This window comes from Haliotis rubra, unplaced genomic scaffold (genome assembly GCF_003918875.1).
Source record: "Haliotis rubra isolate DU_JTF1 unplaced genomic scaffold, ASM391887v1 Scf540, whole genome shotgun sequence".
Classification (NCBI taxonomy): domain Eukaryota; kingdom Metazoa; phylum Mollusca; class Gastropoda; order Lepetellida; family Haliotidae; genus Haliotis; species Haliotis rubra.
In genome coordinates this window covers 664,055-685,845 of record NW_025767236.1, presented here as the reverse complement: position 1 = coordinate 685,845, position 21,791 = coordinate 664,055, and the positions used below count along the sequence as shown (strand labels likewise).

Here is a 21,791-nt window from a genome sequence, read left to right as displayed (position 1 = left end):
TGCCAGGACAGGACTTTAATACAATATTGGCCCAACGCTGATGTCCCCTGTTATGCACTTCATATATTGGAAGAAGCAGACTTAAGCCCTAGTTGATCACTTCGTAAGTCTCACAATACTGAAATCATCCATCATATGGGGTTGGATTTATTAGCAAACTCACTCACTCAACCAAACTTAAGGACACTGTTTGCTTGCTTCATCGGAGTAGGATGAGGGTTCAAATCTTAGATCCTTTGATGAAGATCATGGCTTGATACCCCTGCTCCTATAACCAAGACCAGGCTGTCTCTTGTCCAATAAAGCTGGAGGGTCACTTCCTAGAAGACTGTGGCTGTAACCATGGTATCACAAGTTACACACAGTAAGGATCCTGGGTCCGCTTGCTCAAAGCGTTGTCGGTCAAAGTTGCTGTTATACATAGCAACCATAGTGCTACAACTGTTGTAAGTCTGTGTTGGAAGCTACAGTCATCTTAGCGTTAAAACAATCATATGTCTCAGTTTAAGTATTGGAATTGCAATAATCTCAACGCTTAGACTGTAATAAGTCCTTGATAAAGCATGATAAAGTGTGAAGGGTGTGATCGTTGAAGCACTAAGACAGCTTTGTGCAAGTAGAACCTGAATTGGGCATTATCTCTTGGTATTTTATCTTCATCCGGTCACCATGGTAACCTTGCTATTCTTGCAGTACAGAGACAATACAAGACCTTTCTTACGATCGGATGAAATTTTGAAATGTTCACATGAGACCAAAACAAGATTATGACTGTTGTACTTAAAAAAACAGTGGATGATACATCTGTCTTCTAACAGAAGAAAATCAATCAAATATCTTTCGGTGTTGTTTCACAATCATAATTCCATAATGGTGTGGCTTTCAAAATCATTTTTTAACTTATGGATTTTCCTCCTGACAATAAGTGTTAAAGTGGCAACTAACATCTGTTTATAATTTTCTCCTCCTCCGTTCAACCAGTACGAAACAGTAAATACGGTTTACAGTAAATATGGTTTACACTAAATATGGTTTACAGTAAATACGGTTTACACTAAATATGGTTTACACTAAATATGGTTTAAGGTAGGAGGTGAGCCTGCAACACCTGCCACATCAAGTGATAAAGGTTCTCCGTCCAGGCGTCATGTCAATGAAGGAAGTGCAAAAAAACTTTATTTTGACTCCCATGTTTAATAAACAAATTTAACTTCAGTAATCATATAGTACAAAGGCACGAGACATAAATTCTGCTAGACCTGACAAATAGGCTGATATGAAGTAATCAAACAACATCGCATATTGTGTTTGATCTCAAACGAAACTGGTACAAGAATGGCACACAAATAATGTTCACAAGTATAGAGAAATACAGTAGGAAGCTGTCTCCCACAGGTCTGACCCATCGTCAGTTCCTGATTCATTGTCCATATGGTTTGGAACAACACCTTGAACCCGTTTCAACCCGTGTCAAGCAGGTTTTCCTGCTGATCTCCAGACTGCAGATACATTTTCTTTTATTAACTCTTATCCATAACTTTAAATCCCCAAGAAGAAATTGTATACTTGCTCAAAATCTTTGGACACTGGAGAAATGGTCTTTGTTGCAACATGTACAAACAGAACATAAGTGGCACAGTGCTCACAATCGTAAGAAACATGCACATACATCTCTCGCAAACCGAAACATCTTGAATTTATATATGGTGTGAAAAATAAAGAGTACCAACTAAAGTGCCTTGTGCTTTAGCTTGTGCCATTTCTATGCGATTTAGGCCTGTTTAAGTTCATGTTCAAAACACACAGCCCCACCACCTGTCTGAACAGCAACACATCCAGCAGATCGGCAAATGGAATTAGAGTAAGCTCCCTTGTCTCAAACAATAATGAATACAAGTCAAGCTGCGAGAATCTGACTATGTATAATTAGATCACTAGTTTAATGAATCCTAGCAAAGAGATTCTTTACATTTAAATAAAGATATTGTTGTCCAGTTTTAAACATTGATTAAAAATTATAAATATTGTATCCTTGTTTAGAAAACATTTTTGGATGAATATGCTGTCAGCTTATCCATGTCATCAACAGGAAGAAAAAAGAGAGCAAATTCAAAAAGTATTTCATTTCAACAAAATTGGCAATATCCAGGCCTATAAAGCATGTTATTGTTAAGAAAGCCATACCATTAGTAGTAATACTAAGCTGTAAGTTAAACATCATTGTTTTTCTGACAACCTGCATAAAACTTTAGGCTACGTTCTTTTGTAAATCAGCTACCTGGTAATGAAAAATGAAAGACAATATGTTGATGACTGTATTTTCAAAAGTAAGTGTTAGGAGGAAATGATCTCTTTAATGTCACCTTCAGTACAAGAAGTATAAAACAATGTATCTAATGTGTGTAACTCGTTGTGGGGGCCTCATGGTAGAACAAACACTACTGGGACCTTCCTTCACATTCACAACAATAGTCAACAGTTATTCTGATTCCTGTATACCGTATACCCTCAGTCCAGACCAAAACATGGCCTATCCAGTAAGGGCTGGCTAATGATATTGATAGATTGATAATCTGTAAAAACTAGTCAATCAATTATCAATAAATATTAGAGAAGTAGGTTCGAGCATAAATGCCAAAAGACATACTTCACGTCAATGATGTAGAGTGACACATTTACGCATGAATTCTAGCAAAGAACATTTTGAACATAATTTGGAAGCCACCCTTGAATAAAAATATAACCTTGTGTATTGGATGTGTAAATTTCAACTTTATTTCATCACAGTAGGTTATTTAAGATGCCATTTTAACACAATTTTTATATTGATAATTGTTCATAATTTCTTCCCATGGACAGCCCTACATCCAGTAGCATTTTTCACTTTCAAACTTTACTTTCAAAAATATACTGGTATATGACATAATGCATAAAAATAGGAAAATATATGTTATAATCCAGTGCTTAAATTATGCTTTAAAGTATCAGGTGATTAAATGTTGCGTTATTGATCATGTTGATGTCAAATCGAATGTCTCACAATTCTTTGCATATAGATTTCAACACATGATCCAAAATGAAAAATATTAAATTAATGACGATCAGTCGTCAGTTTTGTCGTGTCTTCAGTCTGCGTACAGTAGGTATCCAGAAAACAAGGAGTGTCTGCCAGTGTCTCCATACACATAGTAAATACCCGCACTTAGCTCGATCCACAGCCGATCCTGCGCTGTGAGGCGAACAGCGATGCTGTTGCTAACTCCTGTGTAGCCACCCGTCTCCCGGGAATGGACAGAGCTGATTATCCTAGCGTTGTGGAGCATCGTCAGCTCCACGGCTCGGCCGTACTGGGATAAGGCGTTGTAGGACAGGACGTAGGTGCCGTTGTATGGAGCTGTGAAGATGCCGGTGATGAGGTTATAGGCTGATCCTGGAGAGATGAGGAGAATGGTGAAGCATTAGTAGGGAGGCTGGACCGTGGGCTTATCTGGGTTCTGTACAAAACAATCTTAGCACTAACGTGATGGACCGTGGGCTTATCTGGGTTCTGTACAAAACAATCTTAGCTCTAAGGTGATGGACCATGGGCTTATCTGGGTTCTGTACAAAATTATCTTAGCACTAAGGTGATGGACCAGGGGCTTATCTGGGTTCTGTACAAAATTATCTTAGCACTAAGGTGATGGACCAGCACTATCTGGTGATGGACCATGGCTTATCTGGGTTCTGTACAAAACGATCTTAGCACTAAGGTGATGACCATGGGCTTATCTGGGTTCTGTACAAATTATCTTAGCGCTAAGGTGATGGAGCATCCATGGGCTTATCTTAGTTCTGTACAAAATTATTTTAGCACTAAGGTGATTGAGCATGGGCTTATCTGGGTTCTGTACAAATTATCTTAGCGCTAAGGTGATGGAGCATGGGCTTATCTGGGTTTTGTACAAAACGATCTTAGCACTAAGGTGATGACCATGGGCTTATCTGGGTTCTGACAATCATTTTAGCGCTAAGGTGATGGAGCATGGGCTTATCTGGGTTTCGACAGTCATAGCGTTAAGGTTGCTTCATACAACAGCACTAAGGCCTATATACCTAAAGTATGGGATTTATGATTGTCCTACCGCTAAGATCACTTTTAGAATTGAGTTTTCAGTCTGCAAAATTTACGCTGGTCCTGTGGTCCATGGCTAGTGAAAATTCATCAGGACCACTAAGTGATAGGTTTGCAGTGGTCCTGGTGGCCAGTGAATTTTGTATTGATAGTTAAGTAAATCGACGAATGTTATTTTGGACCAGTGAAGTACAGACAGGACCACTAATTATTGTCTACTCGCAGGTCCTGTGGTCTAGTGGGACATTTTGAAAGGTTTCTTTCCCTGGGTTTTGATCAGGGGATTAGTCCCCAGATGTCTCAAAATTGAAATATATTTCCTTATTAATTAATAGAAAATTCTCTTGTGAAGAAAACTATGAATACTGTGGCTCTAGTGGTGACTTCTATATGACTGGTAATAGGGGAAATATAGAGGGAGAGGATTCAATGCTAAGTTGTTTATCATTGATCCATTGAAACAACAGAGAGCAATTTTATAAGAATTTTCAGAGATGCCAGCCCATACGATTTTATCGTATTCGTTACGAAAAAACAACACAAAATACGCGACTATGATAGCATTAAAAATGTACAAATTTTTTAAAATAATACATTAAATCAAATTATCAAATAGCATACGTACCATACACAATATATTTCAATCACATTTTATTCAGTATCAATCATACCTACTGCTGATTTAGGTGAGTGCAATGTCAATAACAAGGTCCTAGACAATATATTTACATAGTTTATGTAATATGAAAATTCTTTGGAAAAGTTCATACTAATTTTGGCCAAAATATACTAATTTTTGCATCAGTTTTTGGCCAAAATACTATTTGGGCTAAATTAGGGTTGGCATCTCTGAATTTTAGTGCTTGCCTACTACTGCTTGTAGTTATCAGTCCAGAGAAATTCCTGCTTTGCTTATTGAGGAGTTTAGATATTTATCTGAGCAGCGTGTCAAATCAAAGGGCTCTGTCACTTTGTCCCCATTTCATCATAATTATTTTTTAGGCCACACCAATTTCATTTCTTGTTTTATGGATTTTTGTTCTTAAAAAAACAACACATTTGGTTTGTTTATATCAGTTAAAATAAGTTGAGTGAGTTTAGGTTTCAGACTGATTTCAAGAATATTTCACTTATGTCACATTAACATTAGGATTTTATTTTTTGAAGGGGGGAAATTAATTATTATTAAAATTTCTATGCCGGTGATGGAATTCCTCGACTTTCTGCCAACCCATGATATTGCTGAAATATTGCTAAAAGTGGCATAAAACACTGTGCTACAAGTGTTTCAATGTTGGGCAAGATAAAACCCTATAAACTCTTAAGGGACAGTGGGGTTGCCTAATGGTTAAAGCGCTAGTTGCGCTCGTCACTGCGAAGGCCAGGGTTCAATTCCCCACATGGGTACATTGTGTGAAGCCCATTTCTGGTGTTCCCTGCTGTGATCTTGCTGGAAGATAGCTAAAAGCGACATAAAACTCAACTATCACTCACTCACCCAGCACCCAATTTCAATTTTATGACCATTTATCATCCAATTTTTATTAATTAATGTTTAAAATGTCTATAAAATTGCATACTTTTCATCTATTACACATATTTGAGACAATTCAGATTCATCCATTAAAAAGTGTTGATAATTAATTGTATTCATCTTTTTAAAACAAAAGTCAGTTTTTCTTAATATAAACCTGGATTCATTCATAAAAATGAGCATAAATATTTCAAATATTACAGGTTCACTGACACAGAAATAAACATGAGGTTCTGATATTCCTAAATGAAAGAATCCAGTGCATCCAATGAGAGAGCCAGCCTCTCCCTCCATCACCAACACCTCCACATCTTGTTCACATTATCTCGTGGGAAATGAATTAGGTGTTTTAGTGCAGTGTTTGATGCGGTGGCCCTCACGAGGTTCTGATCTTAATGTGAACAAGAAGGAAACACCTTTGATTTTATGTGAAAAATATGGACTTGGTCTGTGATTTTACTCTGTTATTTTCAGTTGGTTATCAGGCAATTATATGCGCTTCATGTGCTATATTCCTGAAGATATTTATATGATTTTGACACGGTTTACTTTTGGGGGAATTTTTACTTTGTTTTACATGAAAAGGATTCACCAGAAATTGTCACAACTCCCATAGGTTTACATGTATGCTAAATTACAGTTAATACCTTAAATGACTGGTTTTCAGGACTTTGCCAGATTTATTAGTTTTAAGACATCCTTAAGCCCACTTATTTTTATGATAATGTTATATCATACAATGTTTACAGAAAAGTTACATATTCTTGTGGACATTTTTTAAAAACTATACTTCAAATTTGAACTGAATTATGAAGACTGGATAAAAGTAGTTGTGACTCTGATGCTGACCTGTGATACCCAGTCCAGTAAATCTTCAGAAGGACCAGTGGAACTAATTAAATGGTGGTTCAGTGCTCTTGCAGATTTTTAGTGCAATGTTTATATTTTCATAGTTGGAAACAGACGTCTGAACGAAGCTGCGCACAATAAACAACCTGAACAGCCTTAATGCCTTTCTACTTCTGTTACAATATTACATCACAGACACCTGTAGGTCACGTCCTCACCAGGCAAACCAGTGACTGATATCATGAGCATGTTGAGCAATGTCCCAACAATTGTCAGTTGGATTGTTAAAAATAAAGCGTCACTGATTGTGATTAATTGTTTGTTTGGGCACTATCTTGATGATCCAAGAGGCTGTATCCAGTTAAATGAAAGGGGTTGTTGTTGTTTTTAGATAATCCCAGTTTTGATAGAATGATTTTACCCATTTTGTGGAAGAGTGTACGTTACCTTCGTTCAGGATGATGTCCCTGTATTTTAGTGGAGTTGCCAGGTTTACTGGGCCAACGTTTTCTGTAAGTGCAGCGGTGAACGCAACACGCTTCTGGTTCGAGCTGCTGCCTTGACCTGAAACATATGAATTAAGTACTTTGTAATTACAGGAGATATCAGACGGAATGTGTGGATATTCCAGTAATTTCAACTTTCTCATGTGGTTGTGACCTTATTTCTTGCATAGTTGGGGCAGTGGGGTAGCCTAGTGGTTAAAGCGTTCGCTCGTCACGCCGAAGACCCGGGTTCGATTCCCCACATGGGTACAATGTGTGAAGCCCATTTCTGTGTCCCCCGTCGTGATATTGCTGGAATATTGCTAAAAGTGGCGTTAAACCATACTCACTCACTCTTGCATACTTGTTGGTTTTACAAGACACTGTAGTGACCCACTTATGCAGAAGTAATCATGAATGAGGCAGTATCACAGTTTTGTAGCTTTGAAAGTAAGCATAAATTTAAGTTAAAATTACAATACATCCTGTACATGTTTGAATGAGGCCCAGGAAGATCTTGAGGTTGTTCCCTGCTATAATGGAACTTCTATTTATCTTATACTATTTCAAGGTCAGATGCCCAATATTTAATGTTTATAAATGGGTTGCTGAATATTCAGTTCCAAGGTTTAATTATACTAAATCAAATATAAGCAGAGTCATGATTTTATGCTCCCAGTTCGAATAAGGGGGGATATAGCAATTAGTCTGTCTGTCTGTCCATCTGTCTGTCCAGAGCAGAACTACAAACCATGCAATGTTTCTAGATGAAATTTGCGACACAGATCAGTTTAGTGATGAACTGGTGCCCTTGAAATACTGAACACAGTGAACAGCATTATTATTATTTTCTTCACTGAACTGAAGGTGTCCTGTCAGTGAACTGAAAGTGGGGTATAAGAAGTCAAATTCCTGTCAGGAATTCCATAAGAATATTGGAATATGTCATTTCCTGATGACTCCTTTTCTGAGTTTAAATTTTCTTTATTGCCTCATTCTAAAAATAGTAACACCATTGATGGTTGTATTAGTATCATCAAACAAACATGGAGGTCCATCATAGCTGTGAGGTGGTTTTTTACATGAGCACACTGTTATAATTGAAATAAGCGACATGATAGCTACTGGTTGAAGTATCCAAGCCCATTAAAAATGGTCATGTTTCCTTTCATTGCTAACTCAAGATTTCTTACATGCAACATATTCTACCAACATATGATTAACCTTGTCTCAGTATGGGTAGGACTCTGAAGAGTTCTATCCCTTTAACAATATACAGTACACTATTACCGCTGTTAATACTAGTGTATTATATGATGATTACTTGGTGCCAGAGCCCCAACTATTTGAGCTTGTCTGGCTCCTAATCTTAGATATCTAAGTTATATCTAATAGTAAATAGTTTGTATGTTTGATTGGATTCAACGTAGGATGGGGTTCAGTCAGTAAACAATTTCTCTTGTTCATACAAACCAGGGATTGTTTTTGTTAAGTGTTTCAACCTGAAACATTGACCGATACCAGCTTGAAAAGTGATAAACGTGTACACACCTGATAAGATCTGTACGATTGCTTTAACACTAGAAATAGGCTGATGAATTAAGTTTTATGCATGACAATTAAATTTACCATAATCAGTCTCTTCTGTTATTGTTCAAAATCATGAAAATAACATACTATACAAATGCAGAATATTGTATGGTTTCAAGGCAAGATGTAAGCAGTCATGTGTTTACCCTCCCAGTTTGAATAAGGAGAGCTATAGCAATTGGTCTGTGTGTCAGTTAAAACAGGGAAGTTGACATTAGGGCTGGGGACGGGTACTCAGGTACTCGAATCCGGGTCGGGTACAGCTGGAATCGAGTCCTATTTCTAGGAATCGAGTACACGGAAAGGAGAGAACTCTGTAATGACAAGGGAAGATAATAACTTGTCTTTTTCATTATTGACGTAACACACATTTACATCATTGGTATTGTCCGATTAATGGAGGTTATTATTAACGACTGTAATTTATCTGCGCATGGGCAGTGAGTAGTCAAGTTACAGTACCAGCGGTAGCGAAAAGTTTGTTTTAACGAGCAATGTTAGTAATGGTGTTACTCTTTATATTGGTCAAACAGACGTAAATTATACAGCTCGAGATCATTTTTAATGTCTTATTGCCACCCTTATAAGTTTTCTATAATAATCTCTGTCACATCGTGATTGAATATTCAGAAAATTGACAGAAGCACTGTTTTCCTTACATTTCCGGGTACTCGATTCCGATTTGGGTGAGTACATGCGGGTACTCGATTCCATTTTTTCCTACCCGTCCCAGCCCTAGTTGACATCCGTACATTCTTGCATTTATGTGTATCGCTTCTAAATGTCATTCAAAGACTCTATTGTATAGTTTGTTGTGTAAATCACTAAGTGTGTTTGTCATCAGGTGCCTTGTGTAAATTCAGGTTTTTTGCATCTTGTGTCTTTATGGACTACAAATGTCCAAAATGTTTTCACCTTGCCGTGACTGGGTACCCGGTAGGATTGGATGGTCATGCTTTTGCACCACTGGAAACTGAGTGAGTTTAGTTTTACGCCGCACTCAGGAATATTCCAGCTATATGGCGGCGGTCTGTAAATAATCGAGTCTGGACCAGACAATCCAGTGATCAACAGCATGTGCATCGATCTGCACAACTGGGATACGATGACATGTGTCAACCAAGTCAGCAAGGCTGACCACCCAATTCCATTATTCGTCTCTTACAAGCATGGGCTGCTAAAGACCAATTCTAACCAGGATCTTGTCAGTGCACCGCTGGATAGTGCCTGATATTGTCAGTTTGGCTTGAGTTCTCCTCAGGGAACTGGGAATATTAATAATAATAAGTGTGAATTTATAATGCGCCTTTTCCATGGACACAATCTAATGATTATTACGCCGGTTAACCCAAGCTGCCTGTAAGGTGCTAGAAGGTTAATAGTCACATGACTTATGACACCGGGTACCCATTTTCTGCTGGGTGAATGGAATACATATCTATATCCAGCAATGATTGGCTGACCAGGTAAATATGTAATTAGTATGCACTCCATGGTGGAGTCTGGATCTTTAGAAGTGTCCAATTATTTGAGGAAAATTATCATACAGAGTAATACTTAAAATGTTGATACAGGAAACATAATAAATATTTCATTTTTATTTTCATTTCTTTTACATTGTCACATGAACTGTAAGATATGCAATTCTTTACAACTGACTAAGTAGGTGTCGGCCTCCAATGTTTGTGTGGATAGTCGTCCATCTTCAGTTAAAGAAATCACAATGACAGATATCTAAGGAATGTTGAAGAAAAAAGAACTGGGGGAAAAAATCACAGAAGCCTAAAATGTGGTTATGTAGAATGGCGCCCCCAGCTGTTACAGAGAACAGTATCTCTGTGAGGCCACTCAGGCTTAACAACTCATCTCATTACAACAATAAGCCACACTGTGCCCTGTCAATCTAAGCTGATACCCTGTACACTACCGTACACAGTCTCAGAATTTTTTAGATTTTTTTTAACAAGTTGAGAGGACTAAAGTAAACTGATAGTTTAACCTTCATGGTTTGTGGCTTGTCCTGCCTGAATGAAGGAAATGGTTTCTCTGTTAACATATTTGTCACATTTACTTAATTCCTGTTTACAGGAAAATTAAAGCATTGAGAACTTGTTAAAAAGTAAAGCTTTCAAATGCTGCTTGTCAATACAAACTACCATCATTGGATTTTTACTTGTCCTCAACACAAGTTAGTTGTCTCGGGCTAGCGGACTATCATGTTTTTCAAAGGTTGGATACCTCACAAGTGTATGTGATGGTATGCATTAAGATTTGATAGACCAGTAATGTACCTTGAACCTTATAAACTAATGTCAAAACCTAAACCTTTCTACATCCCTAATATGATAACCAGAACAATAAACGAAAAAGGTTAAAGATGAAAAGATCAGTGTAACGTGACTGAAATGGTGGCCATATATTCCATGTGTCGGCCATATTGTCCGACTGTAACCTCAGCCTGGGTGCGAGACAATAGGTGATCATGTACAGCAGTCCTGAGCCTGTTTGATCTGTACCTTGGGGATCATATGACTTGGCCCACCAGGGCCACTTCGTTTGAAATAATACAACTTACACAATACATCACTGAAGCGTGATCCAACGACAATCGTACTACAACATCTGGAGAACATTCAACTTAAATTTCCATTAAAATCACCAACTTGGAAGGAAAGCAATATGTGTGCTTACAGACCAAAAATATTTCCTTGACATCTACATAAAAGAAGATGAAATATATACATAATCCTTCACAGTTTATTTACCCTGGTCCCCGCTACTTGTTCCCTAACAACTGACATACCATATAGCCCTTTACATGGGGACATTGGGAAAAGAGTTACCAGTACTGGATGATAGGTGCTGGGAAAATGGCTATGTATGACACTACCTGCTATTAACATGACATCAAATTATTAAATCCAGCAAATTGGGACTAAATGCAACTTAGCATGGATTTTCAAACAAAATATAACTGTTATTATGTTTAAATGTTTAGTACATAATGTAAGTCACTTATTCATAGGGCAGTGGGGTAGCCTAGTGGTTAAAGTGTTTGCTCATCACTCCGATGACCCAGGTTCAAGTCCCCACAAGAGTACAATGTGTGAAGTCCATTTCTGGTGTCCCCCACCGTGATATTGCTGGAATATTGCTAAAAGCGACGTAAAACCATACTCACTCACTCACTTATTCATATTACTTTCTTTCTTTAATCATCCCATCCCTTAAAGCCAGAATCCAGTGCTTATACAGTGTAATACTGACATAACTTAAAGAATCTAACAATAGTCTCAGACTGAACACATTTCTATATCTGGGTATCAATGTCAACTGTGGTGTCTTGACTTGTCATTCAAGAAGGTATATTAACATTAAATTGTTACAAATACTATTTTTGGGTTTTCACTTAGTGTTCCCTGCCATGATATTCTGGAATATTGCTAAAAGCGGCGTAAAACCAAACTCACTCACTTATTGTTTTCACTTTTCTTATATTTTATTTTGCATTTATTATCATTTGTTTCACTGAAAAATAGTACTGAACCTGCTCATTAATGTGTTATCAGTGTCATACATGTCATCGATGCATGACAACATAGCGTCATGTACTACTGTACAGCCCTGATTGTAAGATGTGTTATCAGTGTCATACATGTGATCGATGCATGACAACATAGCGTCATGTACTACTGTACAGCGCTGATTGTAAGATGTGTTATCAGTGTCATACATGTGATCGATGCATGACAACATAGCGTCATGTACTACTGTACTGCCCTGATTGTAAGATGTGTTATCAGTGTCATACATGTGATCGATGCATGACAACATAGCGTCATGTACTACTGTACAGCGCTGATTGTAAGATGTGTTATCAGTGTCATACATGTGATCGATGCATGACAACATAGCGTCATGTACTACTGTACAGCTGATTGTAAGATGTGTTATCAGTGTCATACATGTCATCGATGCATGACAACATAGCGTCATGTACTACTGTACAGCGCTGATTGTAAGATGTGTTATCAGTGTCATACATGTCATCGATGCATGACAACATAGCGTCATGTACTACTGTACAGCGCTGATTGTAAGATGTGTTATCAGTGTCATACATGTCATCGATGCATGACAACATAGCGTCATGTACTACTGTACAGCGCTGATTGTAAGATGTGTTATCAGTGTCATACATGTCATCGATGCATGACAACATAGCGTCATGTACTACTGTACAGCTGATTGTAAGATGTGTTATCAGTGTCATACATGTGATCGATGCATGACAACATAGCGTCATGTACTACTGTACAGCTGATTGTAAGATGTGTTATCAGTGTCATACATGTGATCGATGCATGACAACATAGCGTCATGTACTACTGTACAGCGCTGATTGTAAGATGTGTTATCAGTGTCATACATGTGATCGATGCATGACAACATAGCGTCATGTACTACTGTACAGCCCTGATTGTAAGATGTGTTATCAGTGTCATACATGTCATTGATGCATGACAACATAGCGTCATGTACTACTGTACAGCCCTGATTGTAAGATGTGTTATCAGTGTCATACATGTCATTGATGCATGACAACATAGCGTCATGTACTACTGTACAGCGCTGATTGTAAGATGTGTTATCAGTGTCATACATGTGATCGATGCATGACAACATAGCGTCATGTACTACTGTACAGCGCTGATTGTAAGATGTGTTATCAGTGTCATACATGTCATTGATGCATGACAACATAGCGTCATGTACTACTGTACAGCGCTGATTGTAAGATGTGTTATCAGTGTCATACATGTCATGACAACATAGCGTCATGTACTACTGTACAGCCCTGATTGTAAGATGTGTTATCAGTGTCATACATGTCATCGATGCATGACAACATAGCGTCATGTACTACTGTACAGCGCTGATTGTAAGATGTGTTATCAGTGTCATACATGTCATCGATGCATGACAACATAGCGTCATGTACTACTGTACAGCGCTGATTGTAAGGGTACTGGTTCTTGTTAAATATCATCTCATCAAGTCATAGGAACAAAAACAGATATATTTTATTGAGTGTTGTAAAACGGCAATATTTTGTTTAGTTCATTACGTTCATGAGATTCTAACGATTTACTATGTATTCCTATTTTTGATCTTCTATGAGTTATTTCTGTTAGTTCAGGCCCAAAGTGGTATTCTACTTGAGTGAAGTATTTACTTTATTTTTTCACATTAATATAGTAATTTGTCTCTGAATACATAATATTGCTGGCCACTGCCTGAAACCCCTTTGTTCTCTATAAAATCTGTTTTAAGCCACAAGAATGTCCCTACACTGTAGATATCAAAACACTGTGATGGGCTGCCTATAGACCTTCATATACTACAGATAGAGCCATTTTATTTTCTGTTAGTTGAGGGGTCCGGGATTTGTTACAGGAAAGAGTAAGGTTTTTAATCACTTTTGAGGGCATTCTATTTCTTTCTTAAAAAGGAAAACTTCCTGTAAATATTTTAAATGTATTTTGTAAATTTGAAAGTAAGTATATATGATTCTGAGGAAATAATTAAAAATTTTAAGTCAAATTTCATACCCTTTCAGAAAATTGAACGTTGGGTCTGTATATACTTAACAAAGCATCATACCTTGCGATCCTGGCAATCCTGGCACACCAGGGGCACCCCGATCCCCGTTCCTGCCAGGAAGTCCGTCTGCTCCCTGCAATCCTTGTGAGCCAGGTTCTCCTTTCTGACCAGATATACCCATTGGCCCCAGAGGTCCCGGGGGTCCCGGAGGTCCTCTCTTGCCGGGGAGACCTTCTGGTCCCCGACCCCCAACAGGACCTGGGAACCCTCGTATTCCTGGTGGACCCTGAGTCCCAGGGGAACTGCGAAAAGGTCCCCCTGATGCTGGTCTTCCTGGTTCCCCCTTCTTACCCCCTGTTCCTCGTGGTCCAGGGGGTCCGGGGGGTCCACGCACCCCTGACAGACCCGGAACACCCATCTCCCCCTGCGACCCCTTCGGACCCTTTACACCACGCATCTGAACATTTTGCGGACTTGAACCCCGATAATGCTGGTAGTTACTTGGCTGATTTCGTTGATAGGGTACATCCTGAGGAGCTCGTAAAGCTCTGCGTTCGTGTCTTGAATTTGTTTGGCTGATGACGTTGCTGCAGTCACACTTACACTGACTGCTGTCACAGACGCCGGGTTCTCCCTTCGGTCCCCGCATCACGGGCATGGCCATGGACATCACCGGCATGTACTTCACATCCTGACCATTCTGGAACGACCATGTTGCTTCCTGCGAGTCATGCTTCTTGTCACATTTCTCTGATTCCTCACTAGCAGATTTACCAATAACAAAAACTGTCAATATGACAAAATATACAACTCTTTTGAATGCCATTTGGGAACTTTTTCAACAAGTTGGTAAAATCCCTGATATTTCCAGTGCTGGAAAGTGTGTAGGAGTTAACACACAGTGATACAGCTGAAGTGTTGCAAGGTAGGGAATGCCATGTGATACAGGTGTATATCACGCTGTGTGATACGAGAACTAGCTCCTCTCACCTGTATCGCCAGCTGCCCAGCCACTCAGAATCACTGGTCCCTCCTCCCACATCTCAGAGCTCACTTCTTCATCTTGAATGAAATGAGGCTCCACAGGAGGGGGCAAAAGTGTTCGGTCTGCTATTTGTTGGAGCATAGTGTAGGTGGTTTATACTGCTGTGTTAGAAAGTGGCCAGTGTTACCAAACTTATGTTAAACAATTTGAGGTTCACTGATGTTCAGAAACTCAAACTCTATCACTATGCCGTTAAATAATCATTGATTGCTGTGATACCTGCTAGAGAGATTTTTTTGGTACCTGAACAACCATTAGTCTGTTGATGTTAACAATTATCATCCAAATACTATAACGTGACATGTGAGGCATATATTTTTTCATTTTTGTTTAAAATGAACTGGTTCAAAGGAAATGTTAGCAATAAATATCAACAGATGTGAGTAGATGGTTGGATTACGCATATTGTTTATATCATCACACCCACAAAGTGAATAATGTACATGATTCCTCGTCTGTTGCTACCTGAGTGCAGTGGAAGGATGTGAGCTGGGTGTTCAGTAGTGAAGCAGGTGGGATGAAGATCTTATAAGTCTTAAGGTTAAGGCCTGACATACATTTAACAGGTGTTGATGTCAGTGTTTTATTTCCAATCCATCAGGTGTTTGGCTTTTTTTCCTTTTAATGACTGTTATTTTCTACAATAGTATTGTATACTACAAAAAATCTATTTTGAATAAAAACTACAAATAAAATATTACCTCAGTCGATTGTTTTGACTAACATCTAGTCTCTCAAATGAACATATTTTACAGGGAAAAAATTGTTCATAAATGATAATCATAAAGTATAATGAAATTATATGTATTTTAAAATCAACAGTTTTCTGTCAAAAGTCTCCAGTCCAACTAGGGATTGGTGTCAGCCATTGTTGGTTTATCTTTCACTGTTGGACCACAGATTGAGAGGATGGATTAACTGTTAGTCATGACTGTCCACAGAGTCTGCTTATCCATGTCTGCTAGAGATGGTTTGGTGGCTGAGGATGCAGAGTACAAGGGTTGGACAATATTGGGGCAGTGGTTTAGGTAAAAATGTGCAACTCAGCTGCCAAAACATCCCCGCCGTATGTTTAGAAAGGTGTCCCACATCTCGGTGGCCTGCATTACATGGATATGCCAACATCTCTGCTATTGCCAGTCTGTGTGGGACTTCTTGATCCCAGCAGACACAAGTTGCCATATTGCCGTCTGCCATCTTGTTTACAGATAAATGAATTTATGTACGTCTGCTGAGGAAACCTTTCATGCTGTGTATATAATTCTTTAGTTTTATTTAGTTCAGATTCCATTCTGAGGTAAAAGTCCAAAATGTCCATATGGCCGATCACAGTAATGGAACAAAATATTTCTCTTATTTGTATTCTTGCATCATGAAGACCGGCTACATGAATAACATATTTCTTTTCTAAGGAACTCTCCAGAGTATAAGGAGCTTGGGTGATCCAGTCATCTACGCTGCTTCATTTTGCTATGCAGAGTTTCGTCCCTTAGGCATGCCAGAATTCTGATGACCCACGATTCACCCGTAATCTTTGTTTGTCATCAACATCTTGTGCTGATGTGCTTAATCGTGGTTTGCCATCAGTATCCTGTGTTCATGCTTTGAACTTCATTTCTCAGACTTGACTCTCACTTGAGACTGACCAGCTGTGATATGGCTAAAAGCTTGTTCAAAACAGATTTACCCAAGCTAGTTCACTCACTCACTCACTCACGCACTCTTCAGAATCACTTCATCCTCTGTTAAATAGAGTTACAATGCTATGGTTGTATATTTAAGATTGATAACAACCAAGACAGTGATGGTATGATGATAATTTATTAAGAAAAATGTGATTTTCAAAAAATTATTTTTTATCTAGTTTCAGGTACATCACTGATTTTGAAAAATAACACTTCTGAAAACTTTAAAAACAGCCAACAAGAAATATACATTTTTCAATTATATTTTTTATCATTGTATCAACTACCGACCCAATATGTTATATACTTCAATCTTTTGAGGATGCAAACTCAAAAACAACATTTTGTTCAGTGTTCCTACGGGGCAGTGCTTAGACTAGACTAAGGCTTAGTCTCTGAATATATATAATTTTGATAGTAACAAACAAGCCCATTTATATTGAAAAGGAGCCCTAGGGAGACCAGAGATTCAGAACCTGAGGAAATCTAGACTTGCTTTATTTAGGGCTTTAGCACTGCAGAGAGGGCTTGGCAGTAGGGAAATTAATGTGGTTCAGGGACTGTGAGACAGACTATGCTTAGACTTGCAAAAGTCTCTAAGGTAATAATTAATTGTTCAAATGATAATTTCTAAAGAATATAAATATAATTAACAGATGTGCCCTCAGACGTACTGTCTGCTTATCTAGACTTGCCTCTTTAAAGGACATGGGCTTAGTTAACATTCAGTACAGCCAGGGAGCAAGGCTAGGCAGTTCTGTATTCCTCGCCATTCAATGTATAGTGAAAAAACACTGAAGCCATGTTAGATATGAAAGCCAAGTGGTCTGGGTGACAAGTGTTTTGGGGCACAAAGAGAACATGAAAGTCCGGTAGGATGTTGATAGGTGGGCACCTGAAGGACATGCCCAGTATTTCCTAGGTTTAATTGAAGCAGCAGGAAGTAGTCTGCTGTGTGGCATGTGATGTCTCCCTCCCACACGATGGCCGTGATAGAGCAGGCGCTAATCACACCATCCAGGTTCAGTACAGTGGCTGTCTGTTGTTTGATGTAGACTAACGCTTTGTCTCTCAAAGTGTATTATTATAATAGAAACTGTTAACTCCATTTAAACTGAAAAGGAGCCCCAATGAGCTGAGAGATTCAGATGTGGAACTGTGGGAAAGTCTAGACTTGCTTCATTAGGGCTTTTGCATTTGAAAAAGGGCTGGGTGGAAGGGAAAATAATGTGGTTCAGGCATCGCGAGACAGACTACAGTGGAATCTGTCTATTATAGACTGGCCTTGGACCGACTCATTTGTCCGGATTGTAAAGCAGTCCTTTTGTCTGCTACTGTAGACACTGCCACGATGAGTTACCATATATTACAGTTAATAAGCTGAATTTTGAGGACCAAAAAATAACAGTCTGTAGAAGGTGGTCGGCTTATCAATGGGTTACACTTTCGTCAAACTTTTTTCAGGGGGTAAGAAAATATTATCGTATCGCTTCACGTGAACAAACAACAGAAAACTACTTTGTCAGTAAAGACGTCAAATTTGCAATTAAACATCACTGAGAAGATTATTTTCCTTTTCAGTTCTAATTTGTTTTGCCTGGCATTGTCTTATATGCAGGGATTAAAATTACCATGTGTATTTGTCTCGTATGCACACGTTTCTCCTCGACCTACCGGTGATTTAGTTAAAACATACGCAATAATATAAGGAGATGAATTCTGATGCAGTGATTGGAACAAAATAGTATCTGAAACTATTGTTTTATAAAGAGAAATATATTCTAGCATTGCATAATTTCAATTGCAGGTTTTGCTCTATAAATGTAAAATATTTATAATCAAAACTAAGGTTATGAGACAGCACCTTGGTGTATTGCCGGATAGTTTTTATGTATGGAACAATTTGACCTGTCACCCAAGGTGGTTTCACGCGATCTCGCTCTTTCCATCGCGAAAACAGTTTGTTGACATGTGATCGTCCAGCTACACAAATTACGACTTTTAGCGAGCACAATATGTATACGTATCCATTTTCTGTCAACTACACTTCATTTCGAGGCGTGAGTAGACGCAATATGTGAGTAGACGCAATAAGAAAGTGATTGCCGTGAATAATGTTGGTCAAAGTTATAAATATCTGAGGGACACACGATTTCATTTCAGGTAATAGAAACATTCTTTTTAACATTTTGAGTAAAATTACCATCTCGTTGACAGTGATAGTGATGATATAAAAAAGAAAACCAAGACAGTAACTGTCAGTTGTCTTGTGGTCTGAGTTGGCCACTATTAGGATCCCAACAGAAGTAACGGAGGTGTTTATTCAAAGGACTGTTATTTTAGTCAGCTAAGTCCGGATTACAAAGCATTGTTTTCACAGCAAGTTGATGGTCGGAACTGTTATTTTAGTCCGTAATCCGTAATTGAGAGAGTCCAGATTATAAAGCAAGCTTTAATGATAAATTAAGAACAATTTTGTCGGAACTCAGAGAGTAGTACAGATTATGGAGAAAACTGGATTACACAGTCCGGATTTGACAGATTCCACTGTATTGTGAAATTCTGCACTCAGCAATATTCCTGCTCTTTAACATTCTTCAATGATATCTAAGAATGCCAGATTCTGACTGGTCAAGAAGATGAATACACAGTAGGCACGGAAAGTGTTATCCCAAATATACATATGTTACATGGTCAAGAAGATGATTGCTTTTTATCACACAGACACCACATTTTACTTAAACCTTTTCACTAAAAACTGTTCTACCATGACACTGAAGAATGCATAGTTATGATTGGTCAAGAAGAGGTAAATCATTGGGGGGGGGGGTTCACATCAAAACTGTTTTAAAGGACATGTAAGATTGCTTGGAGGTTAGGTCCCTGTGTATGTTGCGCAAGTGTTACACTTAGCCAGGCAATGATTGCACAATGGCGGTCTCCACTGTCAAACAAACATGGCAGATTTAGCATGTATTATACTGAAGAACACTCCAAAAACAGGTGGTTAAATCTTTTCTTAGCATTTTCTGCAATACTATAGCAATTTACAATAACAAGAATGAAAGCCATTGTTACTTTAAGTGAAGGAGAGCCTTTAAACTGTTTGGAGACAGAAAGTTGTCATTGGCAAAGTGTAACAACGATTATGAGCAGTGATGTGTGCCTTAATATTTTGTTTCAGCTTGCTATTGTCAGGAAAATGTATACATAATACATGAAACTGAATGACCACAACAAAAAATATCATCCTGATCTTTATTTTGTAAAAATTGCAATTTTGAAGATTAGGTTCCATTTTCTCCTACTGTTATTTGCTGGAAATATCTGGAACACCTGGTATAATATACAGAAATTATCATTTCTGTTCCCCAATAATGATGTCCAAAGGTGAAAATCTCTCTATTGTGTTATATTCATACAAAAAGCAATTTTCTTTTCTTATTTAATTATGAAATAAATCATAAATAACTCTGATAACTTGAAAGACACAATTGATTAATTCAACCATGTGTTTTTGAACAATTGTGAAAATATCAGGTTAGAGGGATGGTGATGAAGAATATATTAATATTAAATAATCATATTTAATTAATTTGGTTCAGTCTCATTCATGAGTTTGTAAATGGCACCGATGTTAATTCTCCTTTTCACAGGGTTATCACAAAAAATATAACGGAGGTCACAGCACGGCAACTTTACTGTGAAGTTGTAGAGCAATTTATTACAAATCACGCCATGTTAAGTACAGGATATGAAACATTACAAAACAGTTATTAAAACTTCAATATGTTTCCAGTGTTCTATTGTTATACCCATGATAGCTGAGATTATATTAGGGGCATTTTTACAATATTGGTATTATGTATGTCATTTATTATGAAAAATACACACATGCAAATAACAAGTATCCCTAATTTTCAAACAAATTGAAAATGATAGTAATAAAAAATCTGGTCACCTGATTTACAATACCTCGATTCTGCTTCCTGCAATCACACATTTGAAAAAATTCCACCTTGTTTTTCTTTTTCCTTTAAAAATAAATAATCTGTAAACATCCAATGCTGAGGGAGTCCCTGTGTTTAGCCAGCTATAGTTTGAGATTGAAATGTAAGATGCATTTTATGGTCAGTTTTATGTGTTTTGTGAAGCTTGTACCTCAGCTTCATCCCTTTGATCTAATGTTAACACCAGTGTTTAGAGCATAATATCCTCCACAAGTTACAGTACAAGGGATTAAATGTGTCCAGCGTCAGACATCAGATCCTGACTAGTTTCGTTTGTGGTTGGCATTGTGTTTCCAGCTTCTTGGTTTATGGACAAGCTGAAAACATTCAGTCATGATAAATTTGTCTGTGGTCATCAGAAGCTTCTCTCTCTCTCTCTGGCTGTTTAATGTACTGCATGTACTGATAGACTGTTTTTATTTCCTCCAGTTCATCTTCCCAAGGAAGGGCGTTACGGACTATATACGTAAAGTTTCCACCTGTATTGAACTGTTCTGTTGTTCTGAGTTTTGCTTTAGCTGGACTAATCTATCTATGTATAGTCTAATCAAAATCTAGTAATTCTAACCCTGATCTGAGTAGTCAGTAATGTCCAGTCCAGTCTGGTCGGTACTGCCCTGTGGATCAGTTTGGTGGGAACTGGCTGGTTCAGTGTGGTCGGTACTGTCCGGTTCAGTGTGGTCAGTACTGTCTGGTTCAGTGTGGTTGATACTGGCCAATTCAGTCAAGTCGGTACTGTCTGGTTCAGTGTGGTCGGTACTGGCCAGTTCAGTGTGGTTTATACTGGCCAATTCAGTCAAGTCGGTACTGTCTGGTTCAGAGTGGTCGGTACTGGCCAGTTCAGTGTGGTCAGTACTGTCCGGTTCAGTGTGGTC

The 21,791-nt window shown here is 38.2% G+C and overlaps 2 protein-coding genes across 2 annotated transcripts in view; one reads left to right on the top strand and one right to left on the bottom strand.

Annotated features, from left to right (window-relative positions):
* Positions 1-21,791, top strand: part of LOC124253465 (cell division cycle protein 16 homolog) — a 55,172-nt gene that overhangs the window by 15,044 nt on the left and 18,337 nt on the right. The gene's annotated exons all lie outside the window — the stretch shown is intronic.
* Positions 1,179-15,254, bottom strand: LOC124253448 (collagen alpha-1(X) chain-like). The gene is made up of 3 exons (XM_046687222.1): positions 14,237-15,254; positions 6,945-7,061; positions 1,179-3,430 (listed from the first exon to the last, which is right to left on the bottom strand). The coding sequence occupies exons 1-3, from the start codon at positions 15,000-15,002 to the stop codon at positions 3,126-3,128; spliced, it is 1,188 nt and encodes a 395-aa protein (XP_046543178.1). The 5' UTR covers positions 15,003-15,254; the 3' UTR covers positions 1,179-3,125.

What these genes read in the sequence shown, in the direction of transcription:
- LOC124253448 (XM_046687222.1), bottom strand. Translation starts at nt 15,002, where the DNA reads ATGGCATTCAAAAGAGTTGTATATTTTGTCATATTGACAGTTTTTGTT. An exon ending in AGGATTGCCAGGATCGCAAG is followed by an intron (nt 7,062 to 14,236) that starts GTATGATGCTTT and finishes CATATGTTTCAG; the next exon opens with GTCAAGGCAGCAGCTCGAAC. An exon ending in GGACATCATCCTGAACGAAG is followed by an intron (nt 3,431 to 6,944) that starts GTAACGTACACT and finishes TCATCTCTCCAG; the next exon opens with GATCAGCCTATAACCTCATC.